Source organism: Lepisosteus platostomus, chromosome 1 (genome assembly GCF_059453375.1).
Source record: "Lepisosteus platostomus isolate fLepPlt1 chromosome 1, fLepPlt1.hap1, whole genome shotgun sequence".
Taxonomy (NCBI): Eukaryota; Metazoa; Chordata; class Actinopteri; order Semionotiformes; family Lepisosteidae; genus Lepisosteus; species Lepisosteus platostomus.
In genome coordinates this window covers 58,764,586-58,781,991 of record NC_142611.1, presented here as the reverse complement: position 1 = coordinate 58,781,991, position 17,406 = coordinate 58,764,586, and the positions used below count along the sequence as shown (strand labels likewise).

Below are 17,406 nucleotides of genomic sequence, written 5' to 3'. Positions count from 1 at the left end.
TAGTGTTCAGGAATGACTGAGCTTTAGAGTAGTATTTTAAGATAAAATTACCTCTTGCACATCAAGGTTTCTTGAAATCAAAAGGCAAAACCAGTACTTGCTAAATACAGAATTGTTTGCTTTGGCAACACAGATGCTAAAATTACAACAACAAAAAGATTAGCACAGCCCATGTGCAAGCATGACACACACGCATTAAATGCACCATGGTCTCTTAGTCTACATCCAGGAATCAGCTCAGGACACTGGCCTGAGATGTTCATTTTCATTTTTTTAAGCCACTCCAGTGTAGCCAGTTTTAGATTCAAAGCTTACCCTAGGATTTGCCAGGACTTTCCTCCATTTCTGATCCCTTCAGCCCTGACAAGCTTCCCAGTCTCTGTTAATGACAAACAGTACTGCAACATACCACTGCCACCACCATGCTCAACTGTAGGGATGGTGCTGACTGACTGATGTACTATGGTGGGTTTGTGTCAGATGTAACACTTTGACCACAAAAAACATTTGACCACAAAGGCATGCCTCTGCAGTATCACTTTAGTGCTCTGCTGCAAAATCCATGCGAGATTTTAGGTGGCCTTTTTTGTGGGGTGACTGGGATAGTATTGAACCATTTCCCCCCATCTCAGCCACTGAACTCTATAATTCTTTGAAAATTGCCACTGATCTCGTGGTGACATTCCTGACTCAGTTTAGAGTGACAGCATGATGCAGGTAGTGTCTGGGTACCTTCCAGTTCTTAAAAACCCGACCTCACCATGCTCAAATAGATATTCTAAATAGAATAGATTAATGAATTCACTTGAAATTCACTAGTTGACTGAGGGGCCTTACAAAGGGAGGTTTATTTATTCTGAAATCATGAGAACTGGTTACAGAGGCCACTTAGCTAATTGTCCAGCTCCTTAAAAAAATTGTACAGTATGACCTTAAATAAATTTACTGTAGGTTTTCCACAGCAAAGGGTTTGATTACTTATGTAGTCATAACTTTTACAATTGTATTTCAAATTAATTATCTATTTACTTCTTTCTTTGTGTTTTTTGCTTTGACTGCATGGAATAGCTTGTGTGTAAAACAAATGATCATCTCTATAGTTACAGTGGGGTGGAGCGGTGGCTCTGTGGCTAAGGATCTGCGCCTGTGGCTGGAAGGTTGCTGGTTCAAATCCTGGAGCTGGCAGAGGAATCCTACTCCGTTGGGCTCCTGAGCAAGGCCCTTAACCCCAACTGCTCCAGGGGTGCTGTACAATGGCAGACCCTGCGCTCTGACCCCCAGCTGCTCTCCCTGACTGTGTGTCTCATGTAGAGCAAGCTGGGGTATGTGAAAAGATAATTCCTAATGCAAGAAACTGTAAAGTGAAGTGATGCTCATTGCAGGAATTAGTATTTTCGTTTACTTTCTATTGATACGTAATCAGTTAAGCACCAGCTCAATTCATGTAGATATCCATCCGTCAATTTTCTAACTACTTTGTCCAATACAGGGTCATGGGGGAGCCAGAGTCTGTCATGTACAGTACAGTATCCATTTATATATATATAAAACTATCATTTTCCCTTTTCATATTGCATTTCTAATTAGACTACACAGCATTTTACCCCTGTTTGGTACAAGTACTGTCATGATCTTAAACATGGCTTGTCAGGTTTAGTTTGACAAACCTTAACAGGCTCACATCCAGCTGTACGTATTGTCTAAGGAACGCTGTTCTTTTTGTGAATAAATGTTTGTGTTTCCAAAGAGAATAAAATAATTTCTTGAAAGAGAGCCATGTTTACAAACCTTATTTAATTCTGTGCAATCTTTTACAAGATTGGTATCCATATGTCTGAGAGTGGTGGTTCTTAATGAAATAAAGAGTACAACAGGCAAAGTGCAGTTAGCCAGTTTACGTACAGTTAGCACTCAGACAGATTCAGTATTAGTCAGTATTACAGACATCCTTGTCAAAGTCCCTAATACAATGTGAGTGATGTGAGCAGACACGAAAAGCGGCTATTCCATTTCACTGTTTGAAGGGTTTAATGGTGATTTATAGATATTAAAATCACTTTGATGAGAAAACAATTGATTGGGGATTTTTTTCATTTGGAAAAGCAAATGCCATTCAATTTCAATCCCCTTTGCAAATTGAAAAGATCTCCATGCCCTTGCTCTTATTATGTTCCTGTCTGCCTGTTAGCCCTGTTGCAGCATACAACCAGCAGTCTTTAAGACCAAACTATTAATAATTGATTCATCTTATCAATAAACATTTGAGCGCTTTAGGTAGGAACCTACAGTGTCTTATGGGTCGAAGTTTGTTTTATGACTTCTTGGATAGATCTGAAAGTTCAGAACTCATGAAACTCTGCATAGTTCTCATAGCCCTGTGAACCAGTTTAAATTGAGTCAACTTAATTGGGTCCTTTTTGTTAGATTTTGTAACTGCCTCGGTATCTTATCTGAACTGAATCTAATCTGAAGTTGTATCTCAGGACGTTTTGAAGACGGTGATTCCAGCGCCAGTGAGCCCTTTCCTGAAAATGAAGATTCTGCAGATGATTCCCTAGATGATGAAAGTCAGTTAAGTAGCATGTGGCTTCATACAATTCTGATTTCTTGTGGATATCCTTTATATTTACATAGATCCAAATGGTTAACAACCAATCAATATAGAGCTGAAGATTTGCTGATGCTTAAAATGATAAACAATGTCTCACTACCAGACAGCCACTATATGCCAGCAGCTACTGTATACCACCCTGCAACTCATGACTAGCAACCGCCTGATGCTAAGCAGGTGTGAGCCTGGCTAGTACCTGGATGGAAGACCTCTTGGGAAAGCTAAGGTTGCTGCTGGAGGAGGTGCTAGTAGAACCAGCAAGGGATGCTCCAAGGTCCTGACTCACCATAGTCATTAAAAATCCCAAGCCATTTCTCAAAATGGTATGGGTGTTGACCTGGCTAAATTTCCCCCTGGTCTTTACCTATCATGGCCTCCTAATAATCCACATCTATGAATTGGCTTCATCACTCTATTCTCCTTCATCACTCTATCACCATTGGTAGCTGATGTGTGGTGAGCGTTCTGGTGCACTATAGATGTTGTTGCCTCACTGAGGTGGATGCTGCACATTGGTGGTGGAGGGGAGACCCCATTACCTGTAAAGTGCTTTGAATGTAATGTCCAGAAAAAGTCGGTAAAAGTGTAAGGAATTAACATTATTAAACAATGTTACCTATATATACATACAGTAAGCATTAATACTTCCTGCTTTATACCTGCATTGATGATTGTCCTATGAAGTGATTATTTCCTTAAGAGATCTTAAACTTCATGCATTACAGTGATAACACTATGAGCCAAGACAAAACCTCTGCATTGTGAAATTAAACCTTTTCCATTCAAAGTTTAATTCAGATAATTCATTGTTTGTGGGGCTAGGCGTTTTAAGGAGGAATAGTAAATAAACCAATTTTGATGGGCACCTGAATAGTTCAACCAGTAAATTTGACCAACAGAGCACTGACTGAGCTCTATGATCCAGGTTTTACGTGATACAGCCTGGATAATCTCACCAATGAACCATACCCAACTATAACCAGGATTCTCCAAGCAGTGACACAAACATATCTGAGCCTAGTACTGAAAACAAATGAATTAGGCTTCATTCAGGGATTAATTTGTTCGGGATTAGTTGAGTAGGCTTTCACAGCTACTGTTGACATGGGGGTTATCAGTTAGGAACATACCTAACAATAGAAGATTCTAATTAAAACAACTATGAGGAATGTATTGTAAAACATACGAAGGCATGATTTCTATGGTTCTTCTTCCCAGTTGCATCTGACAGTAATGGCACGACCATCACCAGAGCAAACATTCTACAATCTACAAGTGCAGTGGTTGAAGGTTAGTTAATTTCTTATCCATAGCTTCTCACAAACTTTTCCTTTAATTTTTTCCTAAGGAATTTAATTTATAGTCATTTAGGAACGTGACACAAATTCTGTAACTTTTAGGTTCTCTAACTTTTCTTTTATACTGTTTTTTCCATCTTTTTGTTGAGATCAGAATTGCACAGCTTTAGGCCTTCAAACTCAATGTCCAGCAGATTTTTTAAGTCTCATTAAATCATCGATACCAGGCTGAAGATCTATGAAAACTGTTAAATTGTTCCCTTAAAACAAATATTTTGCCCAACTACTGTAGGTTGTTAGGAGATAAGGTAGAATGAAAACTCCCATCTGACAGTAAATTTAGCCATCCAGGATCTGAGTCAGATGGCTCCATTTAAATATTAATACTCATTGTGTTCCATCAGAAATAAGCCTTGTTGTTTCTGAGAAATTGTAGCTCAGAAATTTTTATTACACAGTGTCACAGTATTCAGTGGCCAATCATTTTTTAAGATCTCTGACAATGACTCAGGAGAGAATGAGATGCTTCTCTGATATCTCCAACTAGCCAAACCATTTATAAGATCAGTTTATTGGCCATATACAATTTCTTGTATTAGAAATTTGTCTTTTTGCATACCCCAACCATGAGACACACAGAGAGAGAAGCCTGGGGTCAGAGCGCAGGGTCAGCCATTTATACGGCGCCCCTGGAGCAGATGGGGTTAATGGCCTTGCTCAGGGGCCCAACTGAGTAGGATTCCTCTTTTGGCCGCGGGATACAAACTGGCAACCCTCCTGCCACAGGTGCAGATCCTTAGCCACAGAGCTACCGCACTGCCCATTTGTGACACGCTGCAAGTTCCACAGTGCCTGAAATAAATTTAGTGCCAACTGAAGGAGAAGCACACCTCTCTCCCTTGACACTGAAAGGCTGCAGGCACCAGGCAAGACACAGGCTTGACTATCTGTTTGCCAGATAGCCAAGAGAATCCTGGATGACTAACCTTGAGCCTACAAGGGTCAAAGCGGGCTGGTGACATGACCCAGGCTCGAACAGACATTTGGCTTGGACCTTGGAGATCAACCTGCACACTGAGCTACTGGAAACATCAAAGGCCAATCTCTTAATCAGACAAATAGCTTTAGTTTCTCTCTGACTCATTCTACCGTATGTGCTTAACAGCAAAAATGTAACGTTATGCTGAAAGAAAAGACACAGCCCAACCAAAAACAAGGGATCCTTTTCCTTTTCACAAATTAATCCCTGAATGAAGCCTAATTCATTTGTTTTCTATGCTAGATTTTGAACCAACTGTGTTCCCACATATTATGTGCAAACTATGAAAAAGGCAGATTCTAAACTAAACAAGAGATCATTAATGTTACTGTTCAGAATTAATTATTTTCACAAACGCAAGATATAATGCACATATTGATAGTATTTCTAATGTTTTTAAAGATGATGGTAAAAATTCCAGCAGCAGAAAAGAAAACGAGGAACCAGCGGATGACGCAAGCCCACCATACCTAATTATTGTTCCTGCCACGCTTCTGCTACTATTAACAATAATTGTTATAATAGTTCTGGGAGTGATTTATTGCAAGAGGAAAAAAAACAAAAATGTGGGTAAGTCCTGTAAATTTCCAATTTGTCAGTTCTTTCTGAATTACACAACTAAATTAAAGCAGCATTCGCAGGTGCTACAGAAAAAGAAAACACGTAGAAATGAAATTCTCTGTACAGAGCAAATTGTTTTTATAAAACCTTCAACATTGTCTCAGTATTATCTAAATTGTAAGCTTTATCTATAATATATGAGATCATCAAACTGACATTCCAGCATTCAATGTGTCACGATTATAGTCCCCCCTCTTTAAGGGTGCTCCAGCCCTTTCACTTGAGACTTTATTCTGCGCACCTGATTCCTATTCCCAGCCCACCTTAAAAGCCAGGCGCTGACGCTCATCCGGGCTCTGCATCTGATTTCCGTATCATGCGAGTCCGGGACCTGGAAGCGACTGGTCCCGGTCAAGTTTTAATCTCGGTTCCCGTTCCCTGTCTGCCGGTTCCGACCCGGCCTTCGTGTTTTTAATTCCTTGTTCTGATGGATCTTCTGGTTTTGGACTTACCCTTGTGTTTTGGATATTCCCAAAGGATTACTCTCTCGGATTGTTCGCCTCGGCCACACCTCCCCCGTGCACCAGCGCACCTTAGACACGCCCCCCCCCCCTCCCGTCTTCAGCCCGTATTCCTGCATGACGTTTCCCCAGTGTTTCCCCACTTGGTCGGATTGTGTCGTCCGCATAGGGTCCGGAAAGAACTGTTCGTTACACAATGGTAGAATATCGATTTTTAGATAACGTTATGTTATTCTTGGTAGATGCTAATAGAGTATTTTTGATATTGTTTTTTAAAAGAAGTCTCACAGACTCCGGTGCACAAAACAAAACTCAAATCAGAATTCACAGTGGAGGATGCCAGCTCACTTATAATGTAATGCCCAGAAAGTAACAGCCCACAGCATGAAAGAGGATTTTCTATTGACATTTTAAGATTTATATGTTCTCTTAATCAAATTGTTTTCTCCGTTAGGTTATGAGAAAGAGGATGGACATTTAACTGGTGGGGAGATACCTAGGTAAGAAGAAACATGCTGTTTGACTGCAATACAAGACCTCCTAACAGGAATGTTAACATAAACTCTCTCTCATTCTCCAAAACAAAAGGACAAAGTAGTATCAGTTTCTTAAACAGTTAATTCTCCTTTGTAAGCCACATCACCACTGTACGTCATAGTAAAGCTTTGCTTTCTAGAGTTTGTCTGGATAATTAAAATAGGCTGTTTAACCTACATTCTACAAGAATTGGTTTCCATTTTACAAACTGGCCCTGTCTGTACAGTATGTCTATCAAACACTCTCGTCTTGAACCACAGGAAAGATTCTAATTCAGCTCTGGGGTGACATCCTCTGTGTGGCTGGGGTAAACAGCAGAGGGGCTGTGAGTGTCCTGCCCCAGAAAAAGGAAACAAAAACACTGCCTGTTAAAACTGCTTAAAGGCACAGACTAAACTTTGACCTGTTCCTTTGCAGCCAATGCACGTTGACACAGCCACCTACTTCAACTGCTTTAACACTACCTAAATGCTACTAATAATTAATAATTGCTTATACTTATACAGCCTTTTCTGGACACTCCACTCAAAGCGCTTTACAGGTCGTGGGGACTCCCCTCCACCACCACCAATGTGCAGCCCCACCTGGATGATGACGGCAGCCATAGTGCACCAGAACACTCACCACACACCAGCTATCAGTGGGGAGGAGAGCAGAGTAATGAAGCCAATTCATAGATGGGGATTATTAGGAGGTCATGATAGGTAAAGACCAATGGGAAATTAGGCTAGGATGCCAGGGTAACACCCCTTCTCTTTCTGAGAAACACTCTGGGATTTTTAATGAACACAGAGAGTCATCTCATCTGAAGAAATATATATACTGACCCCATTACAATACTGGGATATTAGGACCCACACCCCCTACGGGCACCACTAACACCTCTTTCAGCAGCGGTCTTAGTTTTTTCCCAGGAGGTCTCCCATATGGGTACTGACCAGGCTCACACCTGCTGAACTTCAGTGGGCTGCCAGCTGTGAGCTGCAGGGAGATACTGTATGGCTACTGGCAAAATACTACTATATACTACTATGAATATACTTACACAGCAAACACATTCAAAAGTTTAATTTAGTTTTCTATACCCCATTGCTCGTAGACTGACAAACAGAAATTAGTTTGAATTAAATTATTTTCAGTGCAATCATTGCATCAGTTCTAGGTATATACTGCAGTAAATGTGACAAAGGAAATTGCCTCATTGTATCAAAAGATTAAAGAACTGTGTAAGACTGATCCACATCTCAACCTTTCTTCACTTCTGGGCTAAACTTCAAAACAGTCAGGCTTCACTGGGAGGAAGTTAGAGAGGCAAGCCATCTTAGTAGAACTGCAGAAAAGCATTGCTTTAATCTTCTCCATCACATCAGTGAGTACAGACTCTGACACAATTTCTCAGGGTAAACATACCCGTTGCATTGTCTGATTATGTTAAATAATCAAAAATAAAACAGAAGCTCTCACAAGAGGTGATGCTTGTAAATGTGCCAAGGCCAAATGTGGCCTTTTTCAGACTTTAATGTTGTACATAATTTATTTTGAGGAGCAAGTGCAGTTCAAAACACAGGTGACACAAATAATATTTTCTGTAAAACACAGATTTTCAGCAGCTACAAATGAGAAGAAGGCATTCGGCCTACAGTATGTAGCCAGTTTGATAGTTAGTACTTGCAATCAGGATCTGATCCTGCCATTTTTTGAAAGATGCCAGGGTGGGTATCAGCCTAAACAGCATGACTGAGTAGCTTACATTGCGATTTATATGAATGTACTGTAGGTAACACTTTGTCTACAGAAGTGTCTCAAGTTCTCAGTTATACAGTAAATACACATCCACACAGTTTCCACTTGTGACCTCTGGTTCATGATTCACTCTTTTTTCTGAAGAATTTGAAAGAGTTTGAGTTGATGTGTTTATGCTGAAGCAGTCTGGAATGTCTGACTGGCATTATCAGAAAGCCCCAGAAGGAAAGTGTTATTAACTTTCAACTCTCCTTTGTTTTTAAGCCCCATGTTTGAGGATGATGTTCCCTCTGTGCTGGAATTAGAAATGGAGGACCTGGAAAAATGGATGATAAAGAAAGACTGTAAGTTTACTTTAACCCTTCTGTACATTTGTCTATTAAGGGGGCATTTTCATCTAGTGGTTCTTATAAATAAATTGATTAGTCAAGTATTATTGTATGATATATCAACCAATGTAAAATCTCCAGTTGTTTTACGACTCTACACTCAGGCTGGAACTTAATTTAGTTTTCAGACTGAATGTATGTAGAACATAATTTTATATGAATATTAATCTCGTGGGTTCCTTAGTATTTAGTGTTTCATACGGAGAAACACTGAGAAACAAAAACTTGTTTATACGAGACAGTATAGTATCTTGTTTATACGAGAAAATTATTGTGTTTGTACTACTTTGCATGGGACATATTATTGATATACACTACAGTACAATGCAATACAGTATACAGTATTAATATAGTAGCCAATTTTTTCACAAATTAACTATTGTGTTTAAACGCAATCATTTTCTCGTATAAACGAGATACGTTTCTCGTACCTGTATAAACGAGGTATTTTGTTCCTCTGTGGCGCTAATAAGCTTCCATAGTTTCAACGTGCTATCGGTAGTCTGCGATACAACGCTAGCTGAGCACCTTCGGTATCTGGCCATTACTCTCGCTGTCAGACAGAAATAGCGACCCTGTGCGGTCTCGTTTTGAGTTACGTGAGAGGAGATACTATTTGTTCATAGTATCCCATAATAAATCACGTATTTTAACAAGAAGTTATTTTAAAAATTACATAAATGTTTCACTTATTCAGTATAGTCTACTTAAAACTAATAGATCATCGAAGTGACTTTCTTTGTAACATGAGGAAACTCAGGGCATTTTATTGTTTTGTAACTTCTGAACAGTAGCATTAGGTGCTGCAGATATTTCATCCTGTTGAGCTTGCTAGCACCGACTCTAGCTCTGTACAGTTCAAGCTGGCTCCGTCGACTACGTTGAGACAAATATGAACGACACAGTGGTCACCTCAGGTGTTTCTGTTGGATCCCACATTTTGCAAAGACGGTGTGTTTACAAAATTCACTGGGAGGCAAATGACAAACTGGTTAAAGACTGCAACAAAAGCGAGAATTACTGAATATTGTACTGCTAATATAACAGGGCTTTGTGCGCTGGACCAGTTACAGACGTCGCTCAACAACTCACTCTGAAATCTAGATTGTACAAAACCCTACTTTAGCAAAGTATGAGGTTTTTAGCCTGGCGGAGCTATGCGCGATTTAACTCGGTCTTAGGACACGAAAAGAAAACCAAAGACGAGAACTACTATGCTCGAATCCTTCCTGGAGCAGGAAGAGCTTCAATCGTCAGAAACAAGCTTGTATAAAAATAGGCATGTACCAGAGGTTACTGTGTAAGATCTGTTCCATCATTGCTTTAATCGATTGGAGGCAGCTAATGTCTGGAGGAGGTATCGTGTGCAACCATAAGAAAGGTTTCAAACGAGAATAAAAATAACTATATTAACTACTAATCATTACAGTAACTAAATGAAGATATTTCAGAACGGATGACTTGGGAAATTTGATCAGTTTAAGCTCCAGATTGCTAAAGAAGCCAATTTGTTAACTAGCAAGTTTGTCAGAACTGCCGTTGTAAAAGTATTCAGATCATATAAGCACAGATAGATGCATTTATGATTGTGGTGTAGGTTTGTGACAGGCAGAAAATGCGTCATACCTCGGTTTCTGTAACTGTTATTTACATCACTGTCGTCTGATAGCTGACTGGAATAATATGATACTGCAAAGGTTAAATCCACACGGAAAAACAGAAGAAACAATGTTTCGCCTGTTGAGCCTTCTTCAGGTGTCACGCTGGGGAGTACCCATGTGAAAAGCAAAATATTTTTCCCGGAGCAAACAGTTTGAAATACCTGACTTGAGCCACACCTGGGATTTAAACCCACATTCTGCTAGTCTTGAGTCCATTGTGCACGAACGCTGAAGCAGCTCCCCTCTTGTAATATGATCGTTTTCCTTCTTCAAAGTACCAGTGAGATCATTTGGTTTGATGTTCTAACTTTTCAGATGCTTCAGATGTATCTTATTTACAGATACGTAGAGCTATATTTAATACAGCAATTTGAATGTTGCTCTTGGATAATATAAGAACATAAGAAAGGTTTGCAAATGACAGGGAGCACTTTTCCTCGTTTGGTAGTTTGGTAGGCGAGTGAATCTAAAATTTTGTCCAGCTCCTTCTTAAAAGTGACCAGAGTTTAGGCAACTCAATCACTTCGCTAGGAAGCCAGTTCCACAAGATTTCCAGTTGTGACCCCACATCCTTCTTTCTGTTGTGTAAAACAATCCCCAGGGTTGAACTTATCTTTAACCCTGTATAATTTTATGTACCTTGATCAAATCTCCTCTCAATCTCCTCTGTTCTAGAAATTTAGGTCCGAATCAGACAATCATCTTTGATCAGGGATCATTCTTGTTGCTCTTTGGACTCTTTCTAAAGTGCATTTTAGTTATCAAACGCATCTGCCATGTTTTTGCTATGTACTGGATTTAAAAGGAATAGAATTCTAATAACAATTGTAACTCAAGCTCGGGGTCTCTGCGGTACATTTTTGTATCAGCAGAGGGCTCCGTTGCCTAATTTGTCGCTTTCTTTCATGTTATTACTGATGCATGGCCTCCCTCTCTGTATAATCAGCAATACCAAGAATGATTCCTTACGGTTTTTGTTTCATAGGTTCCTTTATTTAACTAGATTTGTCAGTTGTTAAAAAATTCTCATTAACTTTGATGTGGCGAGAAGTAACCATTTATACAGCAAGACATTTTTACTGGAGCAATCGGGCTGAAATACCTCCCTCAAGGGGGCATCATTAGTGCTGCACCTGGGATTTAAACCCTCAACCAGAACCATTTATGTTGCTGGGTTTACTTGAGCAGTCTGGATATTGTACCTGGCTCAAGGCTCAAGCAGTACACTCACCTGAGACTCCCGTCAGGAGTCTAGAGACCTAACCACTGCCTTATCCCTAACGCCTCTCCATCAGGCATATTGTAGCAGGGAAAACCAAGCAGTGAGAAAACTATCCTCTCAATACAATGTAAATGATATAATCAGACTGAATTTAACCGGACATGGTAAACAAGTGCAATTATTAGGTAGAAATGGTTAAACCGCACACTTGGAAATGCCCTCAGGTACGGTATATGCAGTATGTAGTAGAGTTATTTGTTGTATGTTGTATATCTTTTTCAATATCTGTGTAATCTCACCCTTAACTGCACATTCCCCCCTCAAGTGACAAAGCAAACGTTTCAATCTTCTCGTTACAGCTGGAGGTGAAGTGTTAGAGCCGGGAAAGGAGACGTAACCTGGCTTTCAGGTGGGAATGCATCACTGACTCTCTCATAACGTCTTTAATGCAGAAAAGTGAAATAAGGCTTTTAGGAACACATAAAGGTGGTTCTGGTGAAAGCTCTCTTTTGGGAACAAGGGTTAACTCATTTTACCTGATCAAATTCGATTCCAATGCAGCGCCAACATCTTTTTAGGTGTGATGAGACCAACCAAGCAGATTTATTTATTTGCACTTATAGGCCAGAACTGCAGTTAATTGTATAGTGCCAAGTGAGAACACTGTTACTATTTAGAATAATGGTCAAAGAATAAGATGTACATAGAAAACTTAACCATATCTAGACACTCAGAAAGCAGATGAAAAAGGAGCCCACAACTTCGGCTGAACAGAGTGTTCTCAAGGGACTAAGAACTAGCTTCATACAATATCGTCTACAAGGAGTCAGGTGTTCTCTGTGAAGGAAACTTAGGTGGGTCATTTGATGATTAGGATTTTAAAAAGCAGAATTTATGTTATCTCAGGTGTTGCCACAGGACATCGCTTCATCTGCATGTCCCTGTTCCGAATAGTAAAAGCAGCTAATGTAAAGTCTTTAATAGAAAATTATAAGCAAAAGAAAATCAATCCCTTCGTTTTGTCACTGTTTTATGCAGTAGAATATGTATTGGGTGCGTAGACAGGTTCGCCCTCCAGGGGGCGCCATAAACACACTATAGGAGACATAAGCAGAAATAAAGCAGAGCCATGAAGTATTTATGCATTCCGATTTCAAATACCATGTTTATCATAAAATATCTGCTAGGATGTGTATACCCTCGCTTTGTCAATGTGAAAAAGAGAAAGGATTATTTCATTTAAGGAGCACATGATTAGAGAACATAGGAGAAAGGGTATGTCATGTTTTCTGTGGCATTGCGAATCTTATATGATAAATTGTTTAATTACGGATCCGAAACACAATCTGCAGTACCTTCCAAAAGAACTGGGCCAGTGAAATCTAAACTCAGACTGGATCAACCAAGAAAGACATCTGCAGATGATGATGGAAAAATCATCAGCACAGGCAGTAGAATTTTAAAGGCTACAAAACAAGATATAAACTCTCATTAGCCCCCAAAGCAGAAAGTCCAGATTATTCTTTTGAAATGTAGCAATAGGAAGGTTAAAGAGTTGAGAAAGAAAGGAACTGCAGATGCCCCAAAGAACACTCCCTCATCTGTGGACATGGTGGAGGAAATGTCATAGACTGGGTATGAGTGGCTGCCTCTGGGTCTGATTAACTCATTTTTATTGGTCATTTAAATAATTGTGGCAGCAGCAGGAATTGGAGCCGTGGTAGCTCAGACGGCAAGGGTAGCTCTGACGTCTGGCTAGAAGGGCCAGGGATCAATCCCAGATAGGAGCAAGTGATGTAGCTTGCTCTCATTCCTTCCAGACAGCTCCCAGGTCCACTCAGCCTGCCTCCCACATGAGTACTGGGGGTTAATTCTTCTGGGGGTAATAGGCCGGCCGGAGTGTGATGCTGACCACATGACCTCTACTTCCAGTGTTGGATGGTCAAAGAAAAATGGTGGCCTTTGCCCCCCATTCCCCCATGGGCCTTTAAGACCTGAAAAGGGATCTACCTACCTGCCATCAGGAATTAAATCTGAAATTTAAAGAAATAATTTAGCTGCTTGCTTTAAAAAGAAAAGGCTTCCAAACCAATTGGACTTTATTGTGTAACATGATAATGAGATAAAGCATAATCAATGTCAAGATTTGAATCCTGCTGAGGATTCATTTTACATGCCAAAGAAGAAACTGAAGTCTAAACACACCAATAATAGGCAAGAAACCCACTGCTGCAACAAAGCATCTCAAATAATTACACAAAGACCTGATGCAGTTGTTGACTTTCAGTGAGACAAGATGGCCCAGAATACTGACTTTTACACCCTGAAAAGCACATCAAAGTGAGCGTGTCCCAGTACTAAAGGTCTCTTTAAATCCCTGGCTGATGTTTTTGTTCTTATATGGTTATGTGAGCATGAAATGACCCATAAAATAAAATGTATTTCATACTTATATTAATATTCATATAAATGAATCGTTGTAATTACAAATTCCCTGACTGTAAAGCCAGTATAAGTTTTGATTTTGCTGTGCTAACACTTTTGTAGTGTTTGATGTCAAAGGTGTACACTAGATTAAATTAAATCTTTGAAGCGCGTATGGGGAGGACAAGCTTTCTTCAAGAAACAGGAGTGTCAGGATTAAACCCAACAGTGATTGCAGCACAAAGCAGTAGAAATGAAATTTAAAGTTTGGCAGCGCTAGGCTGCCTGCAGAGTTCTCGCACAGTAGAATTAAGAATTTAATACATGGTGGCTTAGGAATTAAAGCTTATATTTTCCCTTGAATATCTGAAGTACATACACTAGCTGACATATGAGGATCGATTGAATCAAATGGATGGACTGTTTCAGTGGCGGGCAAACTGCAGAGATGAGACAGACTTCCATCACCTTCCCTGTCCAGAGCAATCCCCAGATCTCAATCCTGCTGAAAAATGATGGGCGCAGTGAAACATGCAGTCCAATCCCACACACCATTACCCTCATCACAAGCTCAAGTCAAGGTTATCCGGCTCGACGCAGAGGATGGGACTGGGTTGCAGGGGCTCAGAAGCTTGCGGAATACCTGTCATATCCAAGCTGCTCCTACTGCTCACAGAGGCCCGACATCACATCCGGAGGGAATAGGGAATTCAGCAGGGCCACCTAGCGCATGTTCTGATTACTGCAAGCAGAGATGTTCACTCCTGAATCCCGAGAGATTACTGTATGTGGAACAAACTTTGATTAAATTGTTAGAAGAGGCCTGTTTGTGTTTTACTGCTAAACTCCTCCAAAATGCTCCTGAGTTCAGTGAGTGAATCTGACTGTAAGCCCCACACAATAAATAATTCATAATTAATCTGAATGTCCTTAGATGCCATTAATTGCATTTTATGTTTTAGATTTTACAGCATAACATTGGTGCTAATTCTGCAGTTAGTTATACTGCTAGGTATAGTAATTAGTACTAATCGTCATGATCATATTGGCAACAGTACAGGAGTGTAAAAAAATGAAGTGAATTAAAACAATGGTGATTCATTTGATCTTAAGTTCATAGTTTCTGGAGCTCATTGATATGGAACTATTCAGAGCACAAAAAATACACGTACAAAAACAGCTTGAAAACTTCAACATAGGGCTAAGAAAAAAACCTCCACTACAATTAAGGGAATTAAAATTTCTTACCATAACACACCTATAATAATCAAAACTTGGATTTCCTTAAATAACCAAAAGGATTTCTGGTTCCCAATTCAATAGTTTTGAGACTCCATGGTGTATAAAACAGAAAAAAAAGAATACGAATTGGTATATGTGAAATAATATGGAAACCACTAGTTTACTTAGCACCATTGAGGGGGTAATTAGAATCAGCTGGTTAAATATCTGGATCATTATTATAAATTATATAATTATAATTAGCTTGAATTCCCATAAGCTAGTGAAGAGAGACAGAAAAACTGTTACTGGAAATGTCTAGTTAAGGGCATTGGTACTGAAAGGGTGCTACCTGTAAGGAAAACTCACAACCATATTCATAAGGGAATATTTACTGTTGGATCATTGTTATTTCAATAATCTTGTATCTTTGTATTATATGTTTAATTAGGCTACCTTCATATTTTATGAAGACTTTCTTGAAGATCCCGTTGCGTTTTAGATATGCCAACAAGCACAGGGGGATTTTCACAGCATTTTCACAGTTTTCACAGCTCTGCCTTTTTGCTGTTTTAAGGCCAGGCTTGATAAGTCTCTACCAAGATCATTTTAACATGCTGCCTGTCCTGCCCCGAGTGTTAAGATTTCCTATATGGAAGTGAAATAGCCAGGGATAAAGAGGATACAGGTTCAGGTAGGGTTATCATACGACTGGATTTTCTCAGACATATCCTCCTTTTTGCTCCTTATATCTCCCTCTGGGAGGAATTTTCAAATATCTTAAAATGTCTACAATTCTTCCCTTATTCTTTTTCCCCAAAGGCTTTCGATTCTTAACAACTCTTGTACAATTATCTGCTGGTACACATCTCATCAGCAGCCCCCCTTCCCCATCGCCAGAGTGTCCTCCTGAGTGAATTTTCAAATACGGTAATCCTAGATTTGATAGTGGTAAACAAATCACCAGCTCCCCTGCTATAAACCTATACAGGAGACCGGGATTCGATAGTTCAGTAAAATACATTCACATGTTCAAGTACTAGAAGTGGGCCCTGTTTCCTTAGAGCTCTTTGGACCTGGATTTCAAAGAAGAAAAGTGATGTCACTGCAATATATAGCTGTCATACTCCTTCCAGTAGCACAAATTATAGATGGGGGCATGTATGTCACAAACTATACAATGTTGATGTTTGCAATGATACAGGTACTTGTTTTAAGGGCAGAACAGCAGGCCACAAGCAATTGTTGGTGCACTGTGTATGTATGAAAAGGCCCCAAAAAATCCCAAATCCAAAACAATTCAGAGGACAATCACAGCTGCTCAATGTATCTTTCAAACACACTGTGGATTTGTATTACTGTATTTGTTAAAAACTGGAAACAGTGCTCTCTGGCAGTTCTGAAAGGTATTAAAAGTTTGAAGGTTCTTCTCTGTTCTACTGCTACTAAATGCTACAGTACATGAATTACCGGTTATTGTGGTTACTTAGTATAATGGTGCTTTCAAGAGCTTTGTAAGTTGACTCTTGAGGACACACTATACATTCCCTTCATGTTAACATACTACTTAAATATACCTGTTTGGCAAAATAGAAAAATGTTGTAGGCCAATGATTCATAAGTCATTTGATATATATATATATCATTTAGGCACATTTTTAGTAGATTTCTCTGAACTACATTGTATTTTCAAAAATCAACTAGGAGCAGTTAAAATAGCATTTTGAATGCATTCATTAACAAAAACTAAACGTAATTGGGAGTACTTGTGAAGTATCTGTTTTACAAAGTTTTGTTTGTAAAGAGCTGCAAGGGAAAGTTGTGATAAAGCTGCTTCCTTGCAGTTTTTGGGATTGATTGTGAAGTTTGCATGTTGTCTCCATATTCACATGAGTATTCTCCATCCTCCCACCTGTGTGTCCCTATGATGGACTGGCTTTACATCCAGGCTGTAGTCCCACCTTGTGCCCTGTCTTTCCAGGATAGGCTCTGGGTTCCAAACCAGGAACAAACGCTTTTCCAATGATGGAACACAGGAAGAGCTTGTAATCATTTCCCACTTAAGTCAAGGGAAAATTTTAACTGTGTTCTATATAGGTTAGTCAAAATAAAGTAATCTTAAAGGGTATATCATCAACAATGTAGGAGTTCTGGCAGTTCTTATTGTGTTAAAGTATCT

At 39.5% G+C, this 17,406-nt stretch overlaps 1 protein-coding gene and 1 non-coding gene across 4 annotated transcripts in view; both read left to right on the top strand.

Moving 5' to 3' along the window:
• Positions 1-17,406, top strand: part of tmem154 (transmembrane protein 154) — a 28,151-nt gene that overhangs the window by 6,459 nt on the left and 4,286 nt on the right. For 2 of the 3 annotated variants that reach the window (XM_088633190.1, XM_088633189.1), the window contains exons 2-7: positions 2,484-2,567; positions 3,830-3,901; positions 5,351-5,518; positions 6,485-6,530; positions 8,575-8,654; positions 11,942-11,991. In XM_088633190.1, coding sequence (XP_088489316.1) covers positions 2,484-2,567; positions 3,830-3,901; positions 5,351-5,518; positions 6,485-6,530; positions 8,575-8,654; positions 11,942-11,979 — 488 coding nt within the window. In that variant the 3' untranslated portion in view covers positions 11,980-11,991. The remainder of the gene's footprint in view (positions 1-2,483; positions 2,568-3,829; positions 3,902-5,350; positions 5,519-6,484; positions 6,531-8,574; positions 8,655-11,941; positions 11,992-17,406) is intronic. The other variant, XM_088633192.1, reaches the window with a different exon arrangement.
• Positions 113-214, top strand: LOC148678296 (U6 spliceosomal RNA). Its single transcript, XR_015940461.1, has one exon. It is a non-coding gene; the product is annotated as a U6 spliceosomal RNA (small nuclear RNA).